Source organism: Canis lupus, chromosome 3 (genome assembly GCF_003254725.2).
Source record: "Canis lupus dingo isolate Sandy chromosome 3, ASM325472v2, whole genome shotgun sequence".
NCBI classification, from domain to species: domain Eukaryota; kingdom Metazoa; phylum Chordata; class Mammalia; order Carnivora; family Canidae; genus Canis; species Canis lupus.
In genome coordinates this window covers 32,439,495-32,465,745 of record NC_064245.1, presented here as the reverse complement: position 1 = coordinate 32,465,745, position 26,251 = coordinate 32,439,495, and the positions used below count along the sequence as shown (strand labels likewise).

Here is a 26,251-nt window from a genome sequence, read left to right as displayed (position 1 = left end):
GACATGATACTGTACGTAGAAAACCCCAAAGACTCCACCCCAAGATTGCTAGAACTCATACAGCAATTCAACAATGTGGAAGGATACAAAATCAATGTCCAGAAGTCAGTGGCATTTCTACACACTTAACAATGAAACTGAAGAAAGATAAATTAAGGAGTCAATCCCATTTGCAATTGCACCCAAAAGCATAAGATACCTAGGAATAAACCTAATCAAAGAGGTAAAGAGTCTACACCCTAAAAACTACAGAACACTTCTGAAAGAAATTGAGGAAGACACAAAGAGATGGAAAAATATTCCATGCTCATGGGTTGGAAGAAGAAATATTGTGAAATTGTCAATGCTACCGAGGGAAATTTACACATTTAATGCAATCCCTGTCAAAATACCATGGACTTTCTTCAGAGAGTTGGAACAAATCATCTTAAGATTTGTGTGAAATCAGAAAAGACCCCAAATAGCCAGGGGAATACTGAGAAAGAAAACCAGAGCCGGAGGCATCACAATGCCGGATTTCAAGTTGTACTACAAAGCTGTGGTCATCAAGACAGTGTGGTACTAGCACAAAAACAGATACATATATCAATGGAACAGAATAGAGAACCCAGAAATGGCCCCTCAACTCTATGGTCAACTAATATTTGTTAAAGCAGGAAAGACTATCCACTGGAGAATGGACAGTCTCTTCAAGAAATGCTGCTGGGAAAATTGGACAGCCACATGCAGAAGAATGAAGCTGGACCATTCTCTTACACCAGACACAAAGATAAACTCATAATGGGTGAAAGATCTAAATGTGAGACAAGAATCCATCAAAATCTTAGAGGAGAACACAGGCAACACCCTTTTGGAACTTGGCCACAGGAACTTCTTGCAAGATACATCTATGGAGGGAAGGAAGACAAAAGCAAAAATAAACTATTGGGACTTCATCCCAAATAAAAAAGCTTCTGCACAGCAAAGGAAACCATCAACAAAACTAAAAGACTACCTACACAATGGGAGAAGATATTTGCAAATGACGTATCAGATAAAGGGTTAGTATCCAAGATCTATAAAAAACTTATTAAACTCAACACCAAAGAAACAAACAATCCACTCATAAAATGGGTAAAAGACATAAACAAAAATTTCACCAAAGAAGACAAAGACATGGCCAACAGGCATATGAGAAAATGCTCCACATCCCTTGCCATCAGGGAAATACAAATCAAAACCACAATGAGATACCACCTCACACCAATGAGAATGGTCAAAATTAACAAGACGGGAAATAACAAATCTCAGAGAGGATGTGGAGAAAGGGGAACCCTCTTGTACTGTTGGTAGGAATGTGAACTGGTACAGCCACTCTGGAAAACTGTGTGGAGGTTCCTCAAAGAGTTGAAAATAGAGCTACCCTATGACCCAGAAATTGCACTCCTGGGGATTTACCCCAAAGATACAGATGCAGTGAAACGGCAGGACACCTGCACCTCAGTGTTTATAGCAGCAATGTCCACAAGAGTCAAACTCTGGATGGGGCCTTGGTGTCCACCGAAAGATGAATGGATAAAGAAGATGTGGTATATGTATACAATGGAATATTACTCAGCCATTAAAAATGACTAATACCCACCATTTGCTTCAACATGTAGAAAACTGGAGGGTATTATGCTGAGTGAAGTAAGTCAATTGGAGAAGGACAAACATTATACGGTCTCATTCATTTGGGGAAGGAAATAAAGGGAAAAGGAGAGAAAATGAGTGGGAAATATCAGTGAGGGTGACAGAACATGAGAGACTCCTAACTCTGGGAAACAAACAAGGGCTAGTGAAAAGGGAGGTGGGGGAGATAGGGTGACTGGGTGATGGGCACTGAGGGGCCACTTGATGGGATGAGCACTGGGTGTTATGCTATATGTTGGCAAATTGAACTCCAATAAAAACATATACAAAAAATAAAAAATAAAGACACTAAAAGGAGGGAATAATTTCAATAGAATTATAAACAGTTTTGTGAAATTAAATTGTCAAAAATTTTAGTTTTTTTGAATAAATAAAATTTCAATATAGAAAAAAGGTATGTTGTCAAAAGATCAGTTCTGTTTTGGTTGGTAATTACAGTTCTAAAAATTGTAACAATAGAGCAACAAATATCTAGCCCACTCTCTCTTCTTATGTAAACTGTTGTCTGACTTCCCACTTGAAATACTTCAATCTTTGAAGCAAAAGTGTCAGATTTAACAGTCCAAATAATTTCTCCTCTATAATTATCTGTACAACCAAATCTCACTAAGAGTAACAGAACCATAATGAGACACCACTTCACACTCCTTTGGATGGCTATATCAAAAACACAGAAAATAACAAGTGTTGGTGAGGATGTGGAGAAATTGAAAACTTTGTACACTGTTGGTAGGAATGTAAAATGATGTGGCCACTGTAGAAAATATGGCAATTTCTCAAAAAAAAAAAAAAACATAGAATTACCATATGATCCCATAATTCTACTTTTGGGAATATACCCCAAAGAATGGAAAACAGAGACTACGTCACATATTTGTACACCCATGTTCACAGCAGCATTATCCATAATAGCCAAAAAGTAGAAGCAACCCAAACGTCCACTGGTGAACGAATAAACAAAATGTGTTATCTTCATACAATGGAGCATTATTCAGCCTTAAAAAGAATGGTAATTCTGACATATGCTACACTGTGACTGAACTTTAGGACATTATGCTAAGTGAAATAAGCTAGGCACAAAACAAATATTGTATGACTGCACTCATTGGAGGTACCTATGAGAGAGTCAAATTTACAGAGATATGAAGCAGAACTATGGTAGCCGGGGACAGGGGATAGGTGAGAAAGGGGAGTTATTATTTAATGAATACAAAGTTTAGTTTATAAATTGAACACCAATAAAAAATAAATTAAAAAAAAAAACAAAGTTTAGTTTAATATAATGAAAAGAGTTCTGAAGACAATGATAGTGATGGTTGCACAACAATGTGAATATATTTAATGCCACTGAACTGCACACTTAAAAATGTTTAAAATGGCAAATTTTATATTATATACATTTTACCACATAAAGAAGCAAATACATACCCATGCACATGTGTGGGCACACACACACATGCACACACAATTGGAGGTGATCTCTGAGAGTATTATTACTAAATATTAATACAAATATTTAAATGTTTGATAAATTAAATATTTGAGACTCATACTGTCTGGTGGCCCCTGAGACCACCTCCAGATTCAATGATTCATTAGGACAACTCAGCATATAGTCATTGTCAGAGCTACATTTATTATAGCAAAGCAAAATCAGCAATCAAATGATAAAAGCAAAATCAGCAAACTTCCAAGTGTCCTCTCCCAGTGGAGTCCCAGGGAGTATACTTAATTCTCCCAGCAAAGAGCTGTGATAACACATGTGAAGAAGTGCTGTCTACCAGGGCAGCTCATTAGACACTCAGTGCCCAGGGTTTTCATTGGCATAATTCACTGAGGCACCTTCACCTGGCACATACCTAAGTTCCAGACCCCTGGAAGGAATTAGGTGTCAGCAGAGACCACATTGCTCAGTTTAGGCATGCAAGGCCTCTTGTCAGGGAAGGATGGGATCCCTCCTGAAATCCAGGTTCCCAGAGGCCAGCTGATGGCACCCACGCAAACATCCCTTCCTAAGGACAGCAATATCAGGGTGCTCTGTTAGCTCTTTTCTGCATGTAACACACTCACCTAAAAAGCTACACAATTTTCCTAAAGCCCACTTCACACGTGAGTCAAGGTCTGTCCCACAATTCAGCTCTGCAAAAGGTTGATGCTCATAGCCTCTCTGTTGGAAATGGGACCTCAATGGACTGTTAACAGTATACCTGGTCAGCTCACCTACATGCGGCATTAATCACAGATGACATGCACAAACATCTCTATCACTGAGGATAACAATTATTCTCTACTGTCATGAGTGGCCCTGTTGGGGACCAATTAAGAATTTAAGAATTTTAATTAAGACTTCATCTGTGTCTTAAATAATCAGCAATTATTACCTTGTCATTACATGACATAACCATCACATTAGACAAAATTGAAAACTGACTCTAGATGATTCTAATTGAGAAATGATTGCTTGGTGACTTGATTCCTTGAGGAAGGCCAACACCTCCCTGGCCACATGGCCAGCACTGAAGAGGGCAGCCCCTGCACACCAGCTGTGGGCATCTTCCTCCTTCTCCATACCAGCTTAAGGCCCAGCACACATATTAGGAGGCAAATGCAAATTCCATTTCCATGTTGAAGGGCCTCCTCCTTCATGGGATGGGCCAGTTTTACTCTGTGCAGTAAGAGACAACAGAGAGACTTGCCACCTGAAAGCACAGGAGTTGTCAGCTACCAGGGCATCTTGAGGGGCACAAGCCTGCATCTTCTTCATGGCTGAGTAGCAGTGAGGGAGATGGGGAAGGGGAGCTGGCAGCAGATGGGAAGGGAACTCTTCACAGACAGGTAGATGGGCATATGGGCACCTGAGGTGTCCCCAGGGGAAGTGGAGGTGGAATGATGGAGTGGCCCACAGGGTGCTATTGGCAGTGGCTGCAGTGACAGAGCCCCAGGTGCCCGTGGAGTTCAGACAGGAGAAAGAGCCACTGAGGCACTTTAGGAAGATGGCCGTAGCCAGAACAGCAGAAGACTAAAATCCATTTCTACTCTAGCTGCACAATGTGCCATCTGAATTTGTGTAATAGATTCACCTTCTAAATTCTATTATATTTAAGGAAATAAAATGATTTTCTACCTTTCAATTCCAGACTACCAACTGGATACGAGAGCTAAGATGATTGCAGAGAAAGCCAGTCAGGACTGAGTGGACATACAATCTGCAAAAGCCATCATCTGGAGAAGGTTCTTTTATTTAGGTCTATAAGAATCTGTGCCCTTGGGACACCTGGGTAGCTCGGTGGTTGAGCGTCTCCTTTGGCTCAGGTCATGATCCTGGGGTCCAGGGATCAAGTCCTGCATCAGGCTCCCTGCAGGGAGCCTGCTTCTCCCTCTACCTCTGTCTCTGCCTCTCTCTCTCTCTCTCTGTGTCTCTCATGAATAAATAAAATCTTAAAATAAAAACATTAAAAAAATGCAAGAATCTGTGCCCTTGTCCACCAAAAATGTCAAGCAGTTACCTCCCTTTACATTGCTTTTCCCAATTAGTTAGTCGCAGTTATCTGAGAGAAAGTGGAAAGTGTTTCCCAGAAAAAGTATTCTTGTTTCATAAGATTTGTTATGGGATCAGGCAGTTTTTTCTTTAGCATTTACCTAAACTAAAGAGTGATCATATTTCATGCTTGCAACAGCATGCTGAGATAGAGCAGTAGATCACAGGCCCATTTTGCAAATGAGGAACTGAAGCACAGAAAAGTCTAGAACCTCCTCACTCACACACTCTAGTAAATAGTACGATGGGAGTTCAGGCTCAAGATGGATGCTGAGTCACTGGGCTGCACCACAGCCAACTGATGCAGCCTGAGCATGAAGGGGTGTAGTGAAGAGGGCAGTAGGGCATCCCACAGGTCAGGGATGCAGCTGGCACTCAGTGCAGACTGGAACTCAGACTTGAACACCATTGCATAATACCTCTGCCTCTCCTCTCAGCCCCTCTCTGCACAATTCATTCCTCCCTTCTCAGCACATGAGAACATATGAATGCCAAGCTCCTGCATTCATACATCTCTGTGGCTCTCAGACTCAGGCCCAACCTCACATTCCTAGGAAAAGAACTCAGAAGGCCCAAAACTCCCTCAACAGGCAACTGATGTCACCTTGCAAATGGGAGTGGCTTGGAAAGTTCTCAAGCTGGTGGATGACAACTCTGTCCAGATGCACCCTGGGAAGCTGAATCCAGGGCTCCAGAGCTGGCCACAGCCACTGGGGATGTTCCTCCTGGGGACTCACAGGGTAAACAACCCACACTGCGCCATGCACCAGGCAGGGGGCAGAGCAGCTCCCCCAAGTGCTAACACCTGAAAATCAGCACAACAGGCCCCTCCCCCAGAAGACCAGCTAGATGGACAAGTTCCAGGGGAAGTCAAGGTACTTAAAGTATACAGAATCAGAAGATACTCCCCCGTGTGGTTTTTTTTTGGTTGTTGTTTTGTTTTTTGTTTTTGTTTTTTTGTGTGGTTTTTTTTTTTGGCTTTTTGATTTCTGTTTGCTTCCCCCACCCTTTTTTTCCTTTCTTTCTTTTTCTTTCTCTTTTTCTTCTTTTTTCTTTTTTCTTCCTTTTTTCTTCCTTTTTCTTCTCTCTTCTTCCCTTCTTTCTCTCCTCTCTTTTTCTCCTTTTTCCAATACAACTTGTTTTTGGCCACTCTGCACCGAGCAAAATGACTACAAGGAAAGCCTCACCTCAAAAGAAAGAATCAGAAACAGTCCTCTCTCCCACAGAGTTACAAAATCTGGATTACAATTCAATGTCAGAAAGCCAATTCAGAAGCACTATTATACAGCTACTGGTGGCTCTAGAAAAAAGCATAAAGGACTCAAGAGACTTCATTCATGACTGCATAATTTAGATCCAATCAGGCAGAAATTAAAAATCAATTGAATGAGATGCAATCCAAACTAGAAGTCCTAACGACGAGGGTTAACGAGGTGGAAGAACGAGTGAGTGACATAGAAGACAAGTTCATGGCAAAGAGGGAAACTGAGGAAAAAAGAGACAAACAATTAAAAGACCATGAGGATAGATTAAGGGAAATAAACGACAGCCTGAGGAAGAAAAACCTATGTTTAATTGGGGTTCCCGAGGGCGCCGAAAGGGACAGAGGGCCAGAATATGTGTTTGAACAAATCATAGCTGAAAACTTTCCTAATCTCGGAAGGGAAACAGGCATTCAGATCCAGGAAATAGAGAGATCCCCCCCCTAAAATCAATACAAACCGTTCAACACCTTGACATTTAATAGTGAAGCTTGCAAATTCCAAAGATAAAGAGAAGATCCTTAAAACAGCAAGAGACAAGAAATCCCTGACTTTTATGGGGAGGAGTATTAGGGTAACAGCAGACCTCTCCACAGAGACCTGGCAGGCCAGAAAGGGCTGGCAGGATATATTCAGGGTCCTAAATGAGAAGAACATGCAACCAAGAATACTTTATCCAGCAAGGCTCTCATTCAAAATGGAAGGAGAGATAAAGAGCTTCCAAGACTGGCAGGAACTGAAAGAATACGTGACCACCAAACCAGCTCTGCAAGAAATTTTAAGGGGGACTCATAAAATTCCCCTTTAAGAAGAAGTTCAGTGGAACAATCCACAAAAACAAGGACTGAATAGATATCATGATGACACTAAACTCATATCTCTCAATAGTAACTCTGAATGTGAATGGGCTTAATAACCCCATCAAAAGGTGCAGGGTTTCAGACTGGATAAAAAAGCAGGACCCATCTATTTGCTGTCTCCAAGAGACTCATTTTAGACAGAAGGACACCTACAACCTGAAAATAAAAGGTTGGAGAACCATTTACCATTCAAATGGTCCTCAAAAGAAAGCAGGGGTAGCCATACTTATATCAGATAAACTAAAATTTACCCCGAAGACTGTAGTGAGAGATGAAGAGGGACACTATCTCATACTTAAAGGATCTATCCAACGAGAGGACTTAACAATCCTCAATATATATGCCTTGAATGTGGGACCTGCCAAATATATCAATCAATTAATAACCAAAGTGAAGAAATACTTAGATAATAATACACTTATACTTGGTGACTTCAATCTAGCTCTTTCTACCCTCGATAAGTCTTCTAAGCACATCCCCAAAGAAACGAGAGCTTTAAATGATACACTGGACCAGATGGATTTCACAGATATCTACAGAACTTTATGTCCAAATGCAACTGAATACACGTTCTTCTCAAGTGCACATGACTTTCTCCAGAATAGACCACATACTGGGTCACAAATCAGGTCTGAACAGATACCAAAAGATTGGGATCATCCCCTGCATATTCTCAGACCATAATGACTTGAAATTAGAACTAAATCACAACAAGAAGTTTGGAAGGACTTCAAACATGTGGAGGTTTAGAACCATCCTTCTAAAAGATGCAACGGTCAACCAGGAAATTAAGGAAGGATTAAAAAGATTCATGGAAACTAATGAGAATGAAGATACAACCATTCAAAATCTTTGGGATGCAGCAAAAGCAGTCCTAAGGGGGAAATACATCGCAATACAAGCATCCATTCAAAAACTGGAAAGAACCAAAATACAAAAGCTAACCTTACACCTAAAGGAGCTAGAGAAAAAACAGCAAATAGATCCTAAACCCAGCAGAAGAAGAGAGTTAATAAAATTCGAGCAGAACTCAGCGAAATCGAGACCAGAAGAACTGAGGAACAGATCAACAAAACCAGGAGTTGGTTCTCTGAAAGAATTATAAGATAGATAAACAATTAGCCAGCCTTATTAAAAAAGAAGAGAGAGAAGACTCAAATTAATAAAATCATGAATGAGAAGGAGAGATCACTACCAACACCAAGGAAATACAAACAGTTTTAAAAACATATTATGAACAGCTATACGCCAATAAATTAGGCAATCTAGAAGAAATGGATGCATTCTTGGAAAGCCAAAAACTACCAAAACTGGAACAGGAAGAAATAGAAAACCCGAACAGGCCAATACCAGGGAGGAAATTGAAGCAGTCATCAAAAACCTCCCAAGACACAAAAGTCCAGGGCTAGATGGCTTCCCAGGGGAATTCTATCAAACGTTTAAAGAAGAAACCATATCTATTCTACTAAAGCTGTTTAGAAAGATAGAAAGAGATGGAGTACTTCCAAAATCGTTCTATGAAGCCAGCATCACCTTAATTCCAAAACCAAAGACCCCACCAAAAAGGAGACTTACAGACCAATATCCCTGATGAACATGGATGCAAAAGTTCCCAACAAGATACTAGCCAATTGGATCCAACAGTACATTAAGAAAATTATTCACCATGACCAAGTAGGATTTATCCCCGGGACACAAGGCTGGTTCAACACTCGTAAAACAATCAATGTGATTCATCATATCAGCAAGAGAAAAACCAAGAACCATATGATCCTCTCATTAGATGCAGAGAAAGCAATTGACAAAATACAGCATCCATTCCTGATCAAAACTCTTCAGAGTTTAGGGATAGAGGGAACATTCCTCAACATCTTAAAAGCCATCTACGAAAAGCCCACAGCAAATATCATTCTCAATGGGAAGCAGGGAGCCTTTCCCCTAAGATCAGGAACAAGACGGGATGCCCACTCTCACCACGGCTATTCAACATAGTACTGGAAGTCCTAGCCTCAGCAATCAGACAACAAAAAGACATTAAAGGCATTCGAATTGGCAAAGAAGTCAAACTCTCCCTCTTCGCCGATGACATGATACTCTACATAGAAAACCCAAAAGTCTCCACCCCAAGATTGCAAGGACTCATACAGCAATTTGGTAGTGTGGCAGGATACAAAATCAATGCCCAGAAGTCAGTGGCATTTCTATACACTAACAATGAGACTGAAGAAAGAGAAATTAAGGAGTCAATCCCATTTACAATTGCACCCAAAAGCATAAGATACCTAGGAATAAACCTAACCAAAGAGGTAAAGGATCTATACCCTCAAAACTATAGAACACTTCTGAAAGAAATTGAGGAAGACACAAAGAGATGGAAAAATATTCCATGCTCATGGGTTGGAAGAAGAAATATTGTGAAAATGTCAATGTTACCCAGGGCAATGTACACGTTTAATGCAATCCCTATCAAAATACCATGGACTTTCTTCAGAGAGTTAGAACAAATTATTTTAAGATTTGTGTGGAATCAGAAAAGACCCTCAATAGCCAGGGGAATGTTAAAAAAGAAAACCATATCTGGGGGCATCACAATGCCAAATTTCAGGTTGTACTACAAAGCTGTGGTCATCAAGACAGTGTGGTACTGGCACAAAAACAGACACATAGATCAATAGAACAGAATAGAGAACCCAGAAGTGGACCCTGAACTTTATGGTCAACTAATATTTGATAAAGGAGGAAAGACTATCCATTGGAAGAAAGTCAGTCTCTTCAATAAATGGTGCTGGGAAAATTGGACATCCACATGCAGAAGAATGAAACTAGACCACTCTCTTTCACCATACACAAAGATAAACTCAAAATGGATGAAAGATCTAAATGTGAGACAAGATTCCATCAAAATCCTAAAGAAGAATACAGGCAACACCCTTTTTGAACTCAGCCACAGTAACTTCTTGCAAGATACATCCACGAAGGCAAAAGAAACAAAAGCAAAAATGAACTATTGGGACTTCATCAAGATTAGAAGCTTTTGCACAGCAAAGGATACAGTCAACAAAACTAAAAGACAAGCTACTGAATGGGAGAAGATATTTGCAAATGACGTATCAGATAAAGGGCTAGTATCCAAGATCTATAAAGAACTTATTAAACTCAACACCAAAGAAACAAACAATCCAATCCTGTAATGGGCAAAAGACATGAACAGAAATCTCACAGAGGAAGACATAGACATGGCCAACATGCACATGAGAAAATGCTCTGCATCACTTGCCATCAGGGAAATATAAATCAAAACCACAATGAGATACCACCTCACACCAGTGAGAATGGGGAAAATTAACAAGGCAGGAAACCACAAATGTTGGAGAGGATGCGGAGAAAAGGGAACCCTCTTACACTGTTGGTGGGAATGTGAACTGGTGCAGCCACTCTGAAAAATGTGTGGAGGTTCCTCAAAGAGTTAAAAATAGACCTGCCCTACGACCCAGCAATTGCACTGTTGGGGATTTACCCCAAAGATTCAGATGCAATGAAACACCGGGACACCTGCACCCTGATGTTTCTAGCAGCAATGTCCACAATAGCCAAACTGTGGAAGGAGCCTCGGTGTCCATCGAAAGATGAATGGATAAAGAAGATGTGGTCTATGTATACTATGGAATATTACTCAGCCATTAGAAATGACAAATACCCACCATTTGCTTCAACGTGGATGGAACTGGAGCGTATTATGCTGAGTGAAGTAAGTCAATCAGAGAAGGACAAACATTATATGTTCTCATTCATTTGGGGAATATAAACAATACTGAAAGGGAATATAAGGGAAGGGAGAAGAAATGTGTGGGAAATATTAGAAAGGGAGACAGAACATAAAGACTCCTAACTCTGGGAAAGGAATTAGGGGTGGTGGAAGGGGAAGAGGGCGGGGGGTGGTGGTGAATGGGTGCCGGGCACTGAGGGGGGCACTTGATGGGATGAGCACTGGGTGTTATTCTGTATGTTGGTAAATTGAACTCTAATAAAAAATAAATTTATTATTTAAAAAAAGGTGCACCCTGGGACATTCTGTATAGTTAAGTGTCCCCTTAAAGCTCACAAGCTATATTAGCGTATTAAAAGCTGAGACGCTTTGCAGCAAGAAAGTTTTAGATTTAACCAGATGCATCCCAAACTTAAACATAAGACACTCACTCTGTGACTTTTCCATTAACAAACATCTTATAGGAGAATTCAGCTGAACTTTCAGTAGGAAGCCCTATGTGGCATGTGCTTCTCTCAGCATGTGTTTTACATCCTCAAAGAGAGAGGCCTGCTGCTCGCGATTGGACAGTTGTACAGAACCCAAGCCAGCCCTGGGAGAATAAGGGCCATCTCACAGCAAGTTTATCAGTAGATCAGACTGAGCTCTATCCTTTCTGGATGTTGAAACATATAATAAGACAATAAGCTTGTCACATCTGACAAGTACATAAACCTATAAATTGAAAGGAGCCAGCAAAGCAGAAACCACACAATGTAAAGAAGCTGACAAATCAGCTTTGATTTAAATTTTTTTAAAAAAAATTAAATGGCAAGAAATCTTGTAATTAATTCTCAAAGGTTGTTATTAAGTTGCATTTTGGAAGGAAGACCCACCTTATACTCAAGTAGGTGTGAGTTTACTAAAGTCAAAGCAAATTCAGAAGGATACCACCTTCCACAAAATGTGGACAGAGCCAGGGATTGTGATTAGCATCAGGTAATAGCAAAAGCCAAATGCTGATGGTCTGCCTCACACTAAGGGTGCTGGAAGAGCCCTCAAGATGTATAAATTAGAGAAGGACTACACTGGCCCACTTGCTAAGTGTTATCTTGAATTCAAATTCCCTATTAAATGTCGAGGTGTTGAGCGGTTTTTACTGATTTTGGGGGGGATCTCTCTATCTCCTGGATCTGAACGCCTGTTTCCCTTCCCAAGTTAGGGAAGTTCTCAGCTACAATTTGTTCAAATACAGTTTCTGGACCTCTGTCCCCTTCAGAACCCTCGGGAACCCCAATTAAACGTAGATTTTTCCTTCTGAAGCTGTCATTTCCCTTAACCTATCCTCATGATCTTTTGTTTTTCTCTTTTCTCCTCAGTTTCCTTCCTTGCCATCAACCTGTCTTCTATGTCACTCACTCATTCTTGTACCTCTTTAACCCTAGTCGGTAGGACCTCTAGTTTGGATTGCATCTCATTTAATTGATTTTTAATTTCTGCCGGATTAGATCTAAATTCTGCAGTCATGAGTCTCTTGAGTCCTTTATGCTTTTTTCTAGTTATAATTGTGTTTCTGAATTGGCTTTCTGACACTGAATTGTAATCCAAATTTTGTAACTCTGTGGGAGAGAGGACTGTTTCTGATTCTTTCTTTTGTGGTGAGTTTTTCCTTCTAGTCATTTTACTCAGTGCAGAGTGGCCAAAAAAGTTGTACTGGAAAAAGGAGAAAAAGAGAGGAAAAAAAAAAAAGGAAAATAAAAAGAGGGGGAGGGAACAAACAGAAAACAAAAAACAAGGGGGAGTATCCTCTGATTCTATATACTGTAAATCCTGACTTCCCCTGGAACTTTCCAGTGCTGCTTGGTCAATAACTTGCTTTTCCCCTGTCTTAACTGGTCTTCTGGGGGAGGGGCCTGCTGTGTTGAGTCTCAGGTGTGTGCACCTGGGGTAGCTGTCCAGCCCCCTGCCAGGTGCACGGCTCAGTGGGAGCTGTTTATCCTGTGAGGCCCCTGCTCAGTCCCAGGTACAAGGTGACACCAGGAGGAACAACAACAGTGGCGCGGCCACCTCTCCAACTCTGGAGTCAGCTCCCACAGTAACTACCGCAGCTCCCAGTCCGCAGGGGCCTGGATGCTCCGGGGATGGAGGGCGCTGATCTGCACAGCTCAGGGCCGCCAGGCGGCAGGAGCGTCCTTGCTGTCCTGGACCCTCCCGGCCTCTGCCTGAACCCGGGGGAGGCCGGATCCTGGGCTGTGTCCCGGCGCCCTGTGCTCCTGGGCCTGCTGTTGGATTCGCGCTCCCGGCCGCACAGCCCCCTCCGCGGAGCCGCCGCCCGAGCCCGCCGAGCTGCTCCGGTCCCGCCCGGCGCGCTGCAGCCCTTCAGGGAGCTCGGTGTGCTCTCCCCCGGGACGCAGGTGTCTGTTAGTGTCCCCGAGAGCCTGAGGGCATCCCCGCCCTCCTGGGGTCCTGCCCGAGCTCCCTGCGAGCGCCTTTCCGTCGGGAAAGATTGGTGCAGCTCCTGCATCTCCCGGCCTGGGCTCTCCTGTCCTGGGGACAGTCGCCCCGGCCTCAGCCCGGCTCCTCGTGGGGCCCCTCCCCCTTGGATGCTTTTTTATTTCTTTATTTTTTCCGTCTTCCTACCTTGATAGAAGCGCAAAGTCTTCTCACTGTAGCATTCCAGCTGTTCTCTCTTTAAATTTCAGACCAAATTCATAGGTTTTCAGGATGATTTGAAAGTTATCTAGGTAAGTTGGTGGGGACAGGTGACCTGGGGACCCTACTCTTCCGCCATCTTGCCCCGCCTCATTATCTTGAAGACAAATCTGTCCTGCTGGTAAGATTACTAACAGAACACAGAACTGGGCATGGCCCAAAAGGAACTGCAGCTCACATGTGAGAAGGTGGTAGCCTAGAAGAACAACCAACACAGCATGTGAATGGGCAGCTCCCACTGATTTAAAGTAAAGGAAGAATAAGACCTGTAACAAAGGGGACATTAGAACAGATAGATAAAAAAAAAAAAAAACCAGGACAAAGAAAAGGCACTTTTTGGAATGCAAATAATTGGAACACATACCCAAGGACCTGGTCACCTAGAATTTAGAGTCCAGATGCTCACTTCACAGACTCCCTCACAACTAAAACAAAGCATATGGCCTAAGCCTTGCTCATTAAATGACCTGCCCAAAACCTTGAGCTCTATACACAGAGGCAGAGGCCAAAAGGATCTATTTTGGGGGCTGGTCTCAGCATGTACAGCAGAAGCAACATGGAGTGTCCAGAGGCAGATGGAAGATGTGAACTATGGATATGGCCATATCCATATGGCCATATTGTCTTTGTACCTGTACCTACATCCCCAGCATCATCCCTATTGAAATCAGAGAGCCGGGAACCGCCATCTTCCAGTAATTCGCCAAAATGACCAACACAAAGGGAAAGAGGAGAGGTACCCGCTATATGTTCTCTAGGCCTTTTAGAAAACATGGAGTTGTTCCTTTGGCCACATACATGCGAATCTATAAGAAAGGTGATATTGTGGACATCAAGGGAATGGGCACTGTTCAAAAAGGAATGCCCCACAAATGTTACCATGGCAAAACTGGAAGGGTCTACAATGTTACTCAGCATGCTGTTGGCATTGTTGTAAACAAACAAGTTAAGGGCAAGATTCTTGCCAAGAGAATTAATGTCCGCATTGAGCATATTAAACACTCAAAGAGCCGAGATAGCTTCCTGAAGCGTGTGAAGGAAAATGATCAGAAAAAGAAGGAAGCCAAAGAGAAAGGTACTTGGGTCCAACTGAAGCGCCAGCCTGCCCCACCCAGAGAAGCACACTTTGTGAGAACCAATGGAAAGGAGCCTGAACTGCTGGAACCCATTCCCTATGAATTCATGGCATGATAACTGTAAAAAAAATAAAAGACCTCACGATTGTAAAAAAAAAAAAAAAAAAAGAAATCAGAGAGCCAATATCAATGATAGCATCTTCCATTAGCATCTCTAATCTATAGATAATAGGCACTAAAAGCACTTGCCTATCACATCTCCACTTAGCTCTCCATTTTGGCTTGTGCAGAAGATGGATAGTTCCTGAAAACAGATAGTATATTATGAATATCTTAACCAAAGGGTGAATCTAATTGAACTGCTCTTCTATATGAGATTATCATACTGGAAAAAAAATTTGATAGTCTCTAGGAAACAGCACACAGTATTTGAGTCTGCAAAGGTGTTTTTCTATCAGAAGCAGGGGAAACACATAACTCTCACACCCTTAAGAAAAAAAAGTAAGCATCTCAGCCATGCCACAATTTAATCCTCAGAGAATTTGACCAACACAACTCCACAAGACCTCTAGCTTTTAAAGACCTACAGAGCATAAAGTAGCAGGTGCCTTAAATGCTTTGATAAGACACAAGCATAACAGGTGATGGGTAAATGGATATTTGTGGATAAATCTCATGAATGTACAGAAAATAAAGCTTCTATGTGTGGGAGAGTGAGCATGGGCATGCACAGTACCAGTGAATGTATTTAACTTCCCTGCATTCTAAAAAGGTGGTACAACAGTTGGTATAGCATACATGGTTTTGAAGGAAATATATACCATTTTGGGGTGGCTATGTTTACCTACTTGCCAGATGACCCCAAAGGCAACCTCTGAGGAGGGTAGAAGAGAATCAGAACTTTTTAAAATCATATGAAACTAATTTGCACAATTATCTACAAATATATTTAAAAACATGAACAGAAATATAATTTAACAAAACTGACTAAGGAAGAGATTAAAAATCTAAAGAAACTAATTTCCAAAGAAGGTATGGGAAAAGAAATTGTAAGACAGATGACTTCTCCCCAAAAATAAAAGTATCAGGTTCAAATAATTTCACAGGGAAAACTGTACCAAATCTTTGAAAAACAGATAAGTCCAATGCAATTCAAACTGTTCCATAGAATAACTAAAAAAAGAAAATTCTCAATTTTGTGAAATACGACATTAAATCCAAAATCTAGCAGTGTATACAATGAAAACTATGTTAACTCACTTACAAATATCAGTATAAAGCTCCTATATGAAATATTAGTAGACTGAATCCAGATCACACTAAAAAATATGCCATTACCAAATGACAAAGGTATCTACTAACATCATTGCTATTTTAAACTTGTACTTTAGCAGCTAACTAATGCAATTAGATGGAAAGAAAAAAAAAGGAAAATATTAAAACTAGAAGTAGTAGGTAGAACTATCACCAGAAAATTAAATGTAAAAACATTAATTTAATAAAATACTAATGTATGTAAAATTAATAGCCAAAAATCAAAAGCTTTAAAATATGGAATCACAAGCAGTTAGAAGATACAATGGAAAATATAATGCCATTTACCATTGATATTACATGGACAAATATACTTTGGAACACATTTACCATAATCATATTCATGACAACAACTCTGTAATATAGCTTGAAATCTGGAATCATGATGTGTCCAGGTTTGTTTTCCTTTCTCAGAATTGTTTTGGCTAGTCAGGATCTTTTGTGTTTCCATACAAATTTTAGTATCATTTGTTCTAGTTCTATGAAAAATGCTGGTGGCATTTTGATAAGGATGGCATTAAATGTGTAGAATGCTCTGGGTGGCATAGACATTTTAACAATGAGTGTTCTTCCAGTCTCTGAGCATGGAATGCTTTTCTATTTCTTTGTGTTCTCATCAGTTTCTTTCATAAGTGTTCTATAGTTTTCAAAGTACAGATCTTTTACCTAGTTAGGTAATAGGTTTATTCCTAGGTATGGTTTTTGGTGCAATTGCAAATGGGATTGATTCCTTGACTTCTTTTTCTGCTACTTCATTATTGGTGTATAGAAATGCAGCAGATTTCTGCACATTTTATATTCTGCAACTTGGCTGAATTCATGTATTAGTTTCAGCAATTTTTGGTGGAGTCTTTCAGGTTTTCTACATAAAGTATCATGTTGTCTGCAAGTAGTGGAAATTTGACTTCTTCCTTACCAATTTGCATGCTTTTTATTTGTTCTCATTGTCTCACTGCTGAGGCTAAGACTTTCAGTACTAGGTTAAATAATAATGATAGAGTACAAATCCTTGTCTTGTTCCTGACTATAGGGAAATGCTCCCAGTTTTTCCCCAGAGGATGATATTTGCTGTCAGTCTTTAGTATATAGCCTTTATGATGTTGAGGTATGTTCCCTTTATCCCTACTTTGTTGAGGGTTTTTATCAAGAAGGGATGCTGTATTTTGTCAAATGCTTTTTTTAAAATCTATTGACAGGATAGTATGTTTCTTACCCCCCCCCTTTTTTTTTATCAATGTGGTGTAACACATTGATTGATTTGCAGATATTGAAATACTCCTGCAGCCCAGGAATAAATCTCACTCGGTCATGGTAAGTAATCCTTTTAATGAACTGTTGAATTTGATTTGCTAGTTTTTATTGAGAATTTTTGCATCCATGTTCATCAGGGATATTGGCCTGTTATTTTCTTTTGTAGTTGGGTCTTTGTCTGGCTTTGAAATCAAGTTAATGCTCACTTTGTAGAATGAGTTTGGAAGTTTTCCTTCTATTCCATTTTTGAGAACAGCTTCAGAATAGGTATTAACTCTTTAAATAGTCTGGGAGGACATCTGGCTCTGAACTTTTTGTTTGTTGGGGGATTTTTGATTACTGATTCCATTTTTTTGCTGCTTATGGGTCTGTTGAGGTTTTTGATTTCTTCCTGTTTCAGTTTTGGTGCTTGGAAGGTTTCTAGGAATTTTCCTATTTCTTTTAGGTTGCCCAGTTTGTTGGCATATAATTTTTCACAATATTCTCTTCTAATTGTTTGTATTTCTTTGGTGTTGGTTGTGATCTCTCCTCTTTCATTTGTGATTTTATCTATTTGGGTCCTTTCTCTTTCTTTTTGATAAAGTCTGTCTAGGGGTTTATAAATTTCATCAATTCTTTTGAAGAATCAGCTCTCAGTTTTGTTAATCGGTTCTACTGTTGTTTTTTGTTTGTATACCATTTATTTTGGCCCTATTCTTTATTATTTCCTTTCTTCTGCTGGCTTTATGGTTTATTTGCTGTTCCTTTTCTAGCTCTTTCAGATATAAGGCTAGGCTTGTATTTGAGCCTTTTCTTGCTTCTGGAGGTGGGCCTGTATTCCTATATACTTCCCTCTTAGGATTGCCTTTGCAGCATCCCAAAGGTTTTTGGACTGTTGTGTTTTCATCTTCCCATGTATTTTTTTGAATTTATTTTTAATTTCCCGGTTAATCCATTTATTCTTTAGTAGGATGTGTTTTAACTTCCATGTATTTGAGGTGTTTCCAAATTTTTTTCTTGTGGTTGACTTCAAATTTCATAGCTTTGTGGTCTGAAAATATACATGGTATGATATCAATCTTTTTGTACTTTCTGAGGGCTGACTTGTGACACAATATGTGATCCACTCTGGAGAATATTCCATGTGCACTCAAAAAGAATATGTATTCTGCTGCTTTAGGATGAAATGTTGTGAATATATCTGTTAAGTCGAACTGCTCCAGTGTGTTATTCAAAGCTCTTGTTTCCTTGTCAATATTCAGTTTAGATGATCTGTTCATTGCTGTGAATGGAGAGGTTAAAGTCCCCTACTATTATTGTACTATTGTCAATGAGTTTCTTTATGTTTATTATTAATTGATTTTTATATTTGGGTGCTCCCAAGATGGAGGCATATTTATAATTGTTAGATCTTTTTTATGGATAGACTCCTTAATTATGATATAAAACCCTTCTTCATCTCTTGTGTGCTGTACTTGTTACAACCTTTGTTTTAAAATTTAGTTTGCCTGATGTAAGTATGGCTACCCTGGCTTTCTTTTGACATCCATTAGCATGATAGATGGTTCTCCATCTCCTCACCTTCAATCTGCAGGTGTCTTTAGGTCTAAAATGAGTTTCTTATAGGCATTATATAAATGGATCTTGCTTTTTATCCATTCTGATATACTACATCTTTTTGATTGGAGGATTTATTCCATTTACGTTCAGAATGATTATTGAAAGATATGAATTTAGTGCCATTATGTTACCTGTAGAGTTGATGTTTCTAGTGATGTTCTCTGGTCATTACTAACCATTGTTGCTTTTGGTCTTCTTTTTCCTCCAGTCAGAGAGACCCCTTAAAATTTCTTGCAGGCCTGGTTTAGTGGTCAGAAACTCCTTTAGTTTTTGTCTGGGAAATGTTTTATCTCTCCTTCTATTCTGAATGACAACTGCTGAATATAGAATTCTTTGCTGCATATTTTTTCCATTCAGCACATTGAATATTCCCTGCATTTTTCTCTGGCTTGCTACATTTCTGTAGATAGATCTGCTGTGAATCTGACCTGCTTTTCCCCCATAGGTTATGGACTTTTTTTTTTCCTTTTCTGCTTTCAGGATTCTTTCCTTGTCTGTGTATTTTATGAATTTGACCATGATATTCCTTGGCAATGGTCAGCTTTTTTTTTTTTTTTTTTAGTTTAGTGGGAGTTCTCTGTGCCTCTTAGATTTTCATAACTGTGTCCTTCTCCAGTTAGGGAAGTTTTCAGCTATAATATATTCAAATAAACTGTATGCTCCTTTTATCTCTCTTCATCTTCTGGGACTCCTAGGATATGAATGTTATTGTATTTTAATAAATCACTGAGTTCCCTAAGTCTACCTTCGTGGTCCATTGCCTTTCTTTACCTTTTATTTTCAGCTTTATTTTCCCCATAATTTTATTTTCTCTATCACTGATTCATTCCTCTGTTTTGTACATTCTCGATTTTATGGCCTCCATTTGGGATTGTATCTCAGTTAAAGTATTTTTAATTTTAGCCTGACTAGATTTTAGTTCTTTTATCTCCACAATAAGGGGCTCTTTGTATTCTATGCTTTTTTTCAATCTTTACAATCATTATTTTAAGTTCTAGTTTAGACATCTTACTTATCTCTGTATTCATTAAATCCCTGGCCATGAGTTCTAACTCTTGTTCTTTCTTTTGGGGTGAATTTCTCCATCTCATCACTTAGTCCAGAAAAGAAAAGAAGAAAGAAAAAACAAAACAACAACAACAACAACAAAAAAAAGGTAAAAAAACACAAAAGACAGAAAAACTAGATCCTGGGTGTGTTTTGGTCTGCTTATTAAAAGAATCTAAATCCCAAAAGAAAAAAGAAAAGAAACCCAAAAATAAACAAAAAATAATATATATAGATGTAGTATAAAAATAAAAACTAAAAAGTTAATAAAAATTTAAAAAGGGAATTGAATAAGGAAAAAAGTGAAAAAATAATAATAAAACCTAAACAATAAAAGGAAAGAGGAAACTAGATCCTATTTTCCCTATAGCTGAAGCTTTGCAGAACTCTATGATCAGAGTTGTTTGTGCTGATCTTCTGGGGAAAAGGCCTGCTGGGTTGATTCTCAGGCTGACTTATTTCAGTGGAAATGTGCCTCCAGCATGCAGGGGCTTGGTGTAAGTGGCTCCAGCCTCCACTTGGTGGTGCAACTTTGCTACCTGAATCTTTCAGTGCTGATGGGCAGGATTAACATGGTGGCCCCTGTTCTCTAGCCCCAGAGTTGAAAGTTTGCACACTTCACGCTTCAGTGAGCTCTCATAGAAGAGCAATCAATCACCCTCCCTGTGTCTCCAGTTTCCATCTGAACCCTGCATTCACCTTGCCTGTGCCTGCACTTTTTTTCTCAGGCATGCCACTGAGTTTCAAAACTCCAAATTTTAAGGATTCCTATAGCATGGACCTGTGCTGTTCCTCTAGGAGAGGGTCTCCTGCACTCTTGCTATTCTCCAGCAGGTCCTAGGAAAGTGGTCACACAGTATGCAGTTTATGGCAAAACAGAACAAAAAACTGGCAACAAACCTCACTGCTCTCAGCTGGCTTCTCTGCTATTATCCCTAGGAAGTATACAGCAGATTGGTGCCACCCATTCTTTTTGCTACCCAGGGGATCCTCAGACCACACTGTGTCTCCTGGGATTCTGCTTTACTTCACTACCTGAGCACCTTCAAGCCAGGCACTTCCACTTGGTAGCAGATGTAAAAGTTCAGATTTTCCACTCTGCTGTTTATAATACTTTGTGATAGCTTCTGTAAGCTGGCTCCCTCCCTCCCTGCCCCAGTATCCACAACTTTATCTCCCCCAAGTCAGCTCTCTATACCTCCTACCTTCCAAAAGGTGGTTGCTTTTCTACTCTTAGACTTGCAGTTTTTGTTCTCTCAGAACTCCAATTGATTTCTTTGGTCTTCAGAATGATTTGATAACTATCTAACTGTGCTTGAGAGATGAAACAAGCTTAGGGTCTTCCTACTCCTCCTCTATCCTAACTCCTTTTTCAAAAAATATTTAATTTCTTTATAAACAAGAGACACACAGAAAGAGGCACAGACACAGGCAGAGGGAGAGAAGCAGGCTCCTCTCAGGGACCTGATTCTCTCCATCCTGGACCCCATGATCACGCCCTGAGGCAAAGGCAGATGCTCAAACGCTGAGCCACTCAGGTGTCCCCTAACTCCTCACTAGAAAATTATTTAAATAAATTATGTTCTATACACCATGTATTACTGTATAGCTCTTAAAAACAAATACACAAAAAAATGAGGAAATTCTCTATGGAGAGGTCTTACAATATAATAATAAGAGGAAAAAGCAAGATGCAGAGCAGCACGTCATGTGCTAACTTATGTGTAATAAAGTGGGATGAAATAAGGATATATGTTTTGAGTTTCCTATATCTGCAGAAAGGTAGACTGAAAAAAGTACATAAGAAAGTAATTAAAGTAGACATAAGGGAGCTGGGAGACAGTGAAGTAAATGGTGATAGGCTGAGAATCAGACTTCTCAATGTACTACTTTATTCTAATTTATTTAACCATCTGAATGTATTACCTATACAACATTAAAAAGGAAAATAGCAATAAATTGATTAAAATCACAAAATTAATTAATAGTCTTCTAAATAACCCCTAAATTTGAAAAAATCAAAATGAATGGCAAATAATATAGAAAGTGATAAAGTGAAAAACATTTAATATACTTCATAGGACACAGAAAAGGCATATAAAGTGACATATACAGACCTTTTCATTACTTTTACCTGTAAAGGACTGAAAATTAAATGTTTAACATTATAAGATAACAAAAGAACACAATAAATATTTAAATTAAAATGAGGGGTCAATTAGGATAAAAATAGAAAATAATGTAGTACAGAAATAAAAACAAACTATGTAAAGTGTAAAAGGCCAAAAATCTATTTTCTGAAATCTCAAATACAAACTCCTGAGAAGTTTCAGTAAAGAAAAAAATAAAAAGAATACGTGTGTGTGTGTGTGTGTGTGTGTGTATATATATATATATATATATATATGTAATGTCTTAGAATATTTTAAAATTATAAGAGGTGTTTATGTGTGTGTTTCAGCAGAGAAGGGAGACATGACCATAGATATAAGGACTAGTAGAGTTTCAAGTTATTTCCTAGCAAAATATAAGACATCACATTCAAATGAATTTACAATTCCACTGTTCAATTAAATATGGAAAGCTCTCTGATTCATTTGATGAAGCTAGTAAAACTGTAAAAACCTAATAAAGTTCAAAAAGAAAAGCTGTGACAAAATTTACTTATGAATATAGATACAACAATTCTGATTTTTAAAAAATCATTCAAAAGCAAAAGGAATGTACTAAATAAGACTTACTCCAGAAATACAAGAATTATCTGATATTAGAAAATCTAAAACATGATTCATTACATAAATAAATTAAAGAAAATAATCACATAATTATATCAACAGATTCACAAATAGTGTATAATAAAATTCAGTAATAACTGACAATAAAAGTATAAGATGACTAAACCTAGTGACAAACTAGCAAAAACCAGCAGCAAATTAAACAGTAAAATGCACAATTTCCATTAAAAGCAAGAAAATAAAGGATTTTGCAATAACTACTATTTTGGCACACTGTTTTTGGAGATTCTGATAAGTAAAATATGAAAATAATATTCTTTTTTAAAAAAGTATAAATTCTGAAGAAGAAAGGAAAAGTCACATTTACAAATGATATGATTGTGTTCCTAAGAAAATACAAGAAAACTTAGTTTTTTAAAAAAATCAGAGAATCAAAAATATCAGCCAGATTCAAGATAAACACAAAAGCCATCAGTTTTTCCAAGGCTGTGAATAAAGAGTAAACAAAAGACATGAATTAAAACAACCGAATTTACAACAGCCAAACAAAAGAATAAAATATTTAGGAAAAAGTCATAAAAGTCCAAAACCTATATGAAGGAACAACAAAACCTTATTAAAGGAAGATAAAATATCTTATTAAAACAAGAGCTGAATAAAACAGAAAAATAAATCAAGTTTCCAAAAGTAAGGATGTTCTATTAGTATAATGTCATTTTTAATCAGAATCTCAATTTTTACTTTATTTTTTTTAAAGATTTTATTTATTTATTCATGAGAGAGACACACACACAGAGAAGCAGAGACACAGGCAGAGGAAGAAGCAGGCTCTATATAGGGAGCCCGACATGGGACTCCATCCCGGGTTTCCAGGATCACACCCTGGGCTCAAGTCGGGTGCTAAACCGCTGAGCCACTCGAATCTCAATTTTTAATATAAGTAAAATAACAGAAGTTTCTTTGAAAAATGAATGATCCAGAATGAACAATTATTTTTTAAAAATAGTAACTTGTCTTAAAATATTTTAAAATTATTATAAAGCCGTCTTTAAATAAAGATACATAGAGATAGAGATAGAGATAGAAAGAGAGAGAGAGAGAGGGAGAGAGAGAGAGATGGTACTGGCTCTAGGACTCAGTCAAATCACCAAAATAGCAATGGATCCAAATAGAGATTGGAGCTTATTATATCAAAGGGTGGCACTGTGTCCCCATGGGAAAAGAAAGTTTGTTTACTGTAGGGTGCTCAGGGAAGCAGGCTGTATCAAAGTGAGGGTCTACCCTTCTGGTAAGGCCAGGAAGCCCCAGTAGAGAGCCATGTTTCTGTAAGATTCTTCCAGGGAATACCAATAGTAAAAAGCATTAGCAGTGTCAGTGCTGGGAAGTCTGATGCCATTGCTTCCATAAAACTGGAAAGTAAAATCAATAGATTCTTAGTAGAACCTTTTTTGCCCCACCTCTCATGGCATCCTCTGACTGGATATCTTGGGCTCTTGTGGGTTCTTGACCTTTGTGGAACTCTTTTATCTTCAAAGGTCTCAAATAGCTCTCTAATACTCTGAACCTGCCCTACTCCTGCCCCCTTATAGTAGCCATACTCAGGATCACTGCTTACAAGTGTTTGAGAACATGCTAATCTACTCAACTGGTTTCATGCTAAGGCTGAAGATTTTATGTCTTAGGACAAAACCAGGAGAAGAGGTTCCTAATGTTTGTAGAAGAGTAGGAGAGTGAGGGGTTGGGGGCATTTAGACACAAAAAGGATCCACTTGAGCAGAGAAATCTGAGGGCTATTTCTGCTCTAAACAGGAGAGAGCTACATGAAAATAATTCTTTTTTTTTAACAAACTAAATGTATGTATGAGACTGACTTGTAATTTACATTCAGAAAAATATTGATCTCATGTGCATGATTTTAACTCTCACAAGGAAAGAAATTATTTGAATTCTAGTTCAGTGAGTTTATAGCATTACAATTAACACAGATATTAACCTAAAAGTATAATATTAAGTTAGTACCAGTTTTGACCTTTGATAAAATATAAATTTCTACCTGTATAAACCTCAAAAAAGATGTAGAATTAGCACTTTATAAAATATGGTGGCCAAAAAACTTTGTGCTAATTTAATAGTAATCAATGTTGTTGATCCTTCTGAGTCACATTAAACAAAGCCAAGATATTTTCAAGTGTTGCTTTTAGAATACTAGTTTCTAAAAGTTTATTCTCTGGATATTTTTTCTCTTTCATTTAATTTACTAATTTGTTCGTTTTTTTCTCCAACTTGTTCATTTAAAAAAAAAGTCTCACAATAGTTAGCTGTATTCCAATAAACCTCAAAAGAAAACAAAAGAGCAAATGATTTAAAACACATATTGAGGCTAATTTCCACAATAAAATTAATCCTCTTGTGTCTCTAACTTTAAAGAAATAGTAAAAATCTGCATCATCAATTGATGAAATAACTTTTAGTTTATCCATGTATATTGCCTAGTAGTGTTCCATGGAGGAATACCTATGGAGTGTGTTCTATGAAAGGGTGCTCCATGGAAGGTTGCCTTATGGAGAGGTGCTCCATGGAAGGTCACCCCAAGAAGGGTCATCCCATGGAGGGGTGTCCCATGGAGCCTATGTTCCTGCTCAGTGAGAGAATCCAACATGAGCATAATCATCATTCAGAAAATAATCCCCTCCAAAGAGAACAAGATAAAATTCTATTGTATCTCTGCAGTCATTACAGAAGATCACAAGGGAGAAATGAGTGATATCACTATCTTCAAGAAGAGTGGAGGGCTTCTGGTGGCCAGTGTGACAACAGCCACCAAAATCCTAAGCTCTCCACACAGCTTACAATAAACTCTACAGATCAGTAATAAGTACAAATAAAACCACATAGACACCACGCTTTCAACATAACTAGAAGACAGAGAGCACCATAAACTTTATATTACTTGTCAGCAAAGAAATGAACACCAATTTCCAGCAAAATTGGATCTCAAACCCCTGCCCTAGGTCTCTACAAATTGCTGGAGGAATCAGAAAACTTCACAAAAAAGAAAAGAAGCAGTAAATTCCTAGTATTGAGTAACAACAACCATAAAAAGAAAGTCCAACCTAAATGTTAAAATACTGAAAAATAACCCCACTCAATCACAGTAGAGACAATGGAGAAAGAATGCAAACATGCACAGGGTAACAGGTACAGACTTGGCACATATCCTGGCTAGGAGAGAAGACAGCAGAGAGGAAGGCAGGATTGCTCATTGGAGTTTGGGAGGAGAAGAGGAAAGGTAGCAAGAGGAAATAATCTTATAAGATAAAAAGAACCAAAAATTGATAGACATCCCTTCACCTTCAAAAACATAAATAAAATAAAATCATTCTTTAAAAAACTACAGTCCATGGCACTGACCACAGAGGATAGTCTTGAACTAAGAATCTT

The 26,251-nt window shown here is 38.7% G+C and overlaps 2 protein-coding genes across 2 annotated transcripts in view; one reads left to right on the top strand and one right to left on the bottom strand.

Annotated features, from left to right (window-relative positions):
• The window catches only part of OCA2 (OCA2 melanosomal transmembrane protein), a 452,602-nt gene that overhangs the window by 107,367 nt on the left and 318,984 nt on the right, over positions 1-26,251 (bottom strand). The window lies entirely within an intron of this gene.
• On the top strand, positions 14,467-14,999 carry LOC112653458 (60S ribosomal protein L21). Its single transcript, XM_025437627.3, has one exon. The coding sequence runs from the start codon at positions 14,497-14,499 to the stop codon at positions 14,977-14,979; it is 483 nt and encodes a 160-aa protein (XP_025293412.1). The 5' UTR covers positions 14,467-14,496; the 3' UTR covers positions 14,980-14,999.

Coding starts and splice junctions, on each gene's coding strand:
- LOC112653458 (XM_025437627.3), top strand. CDS start 14,497: ATGACCAACACAAAGGGAAAGAGGAGAGGTACCCGCTATATGTTCTCT.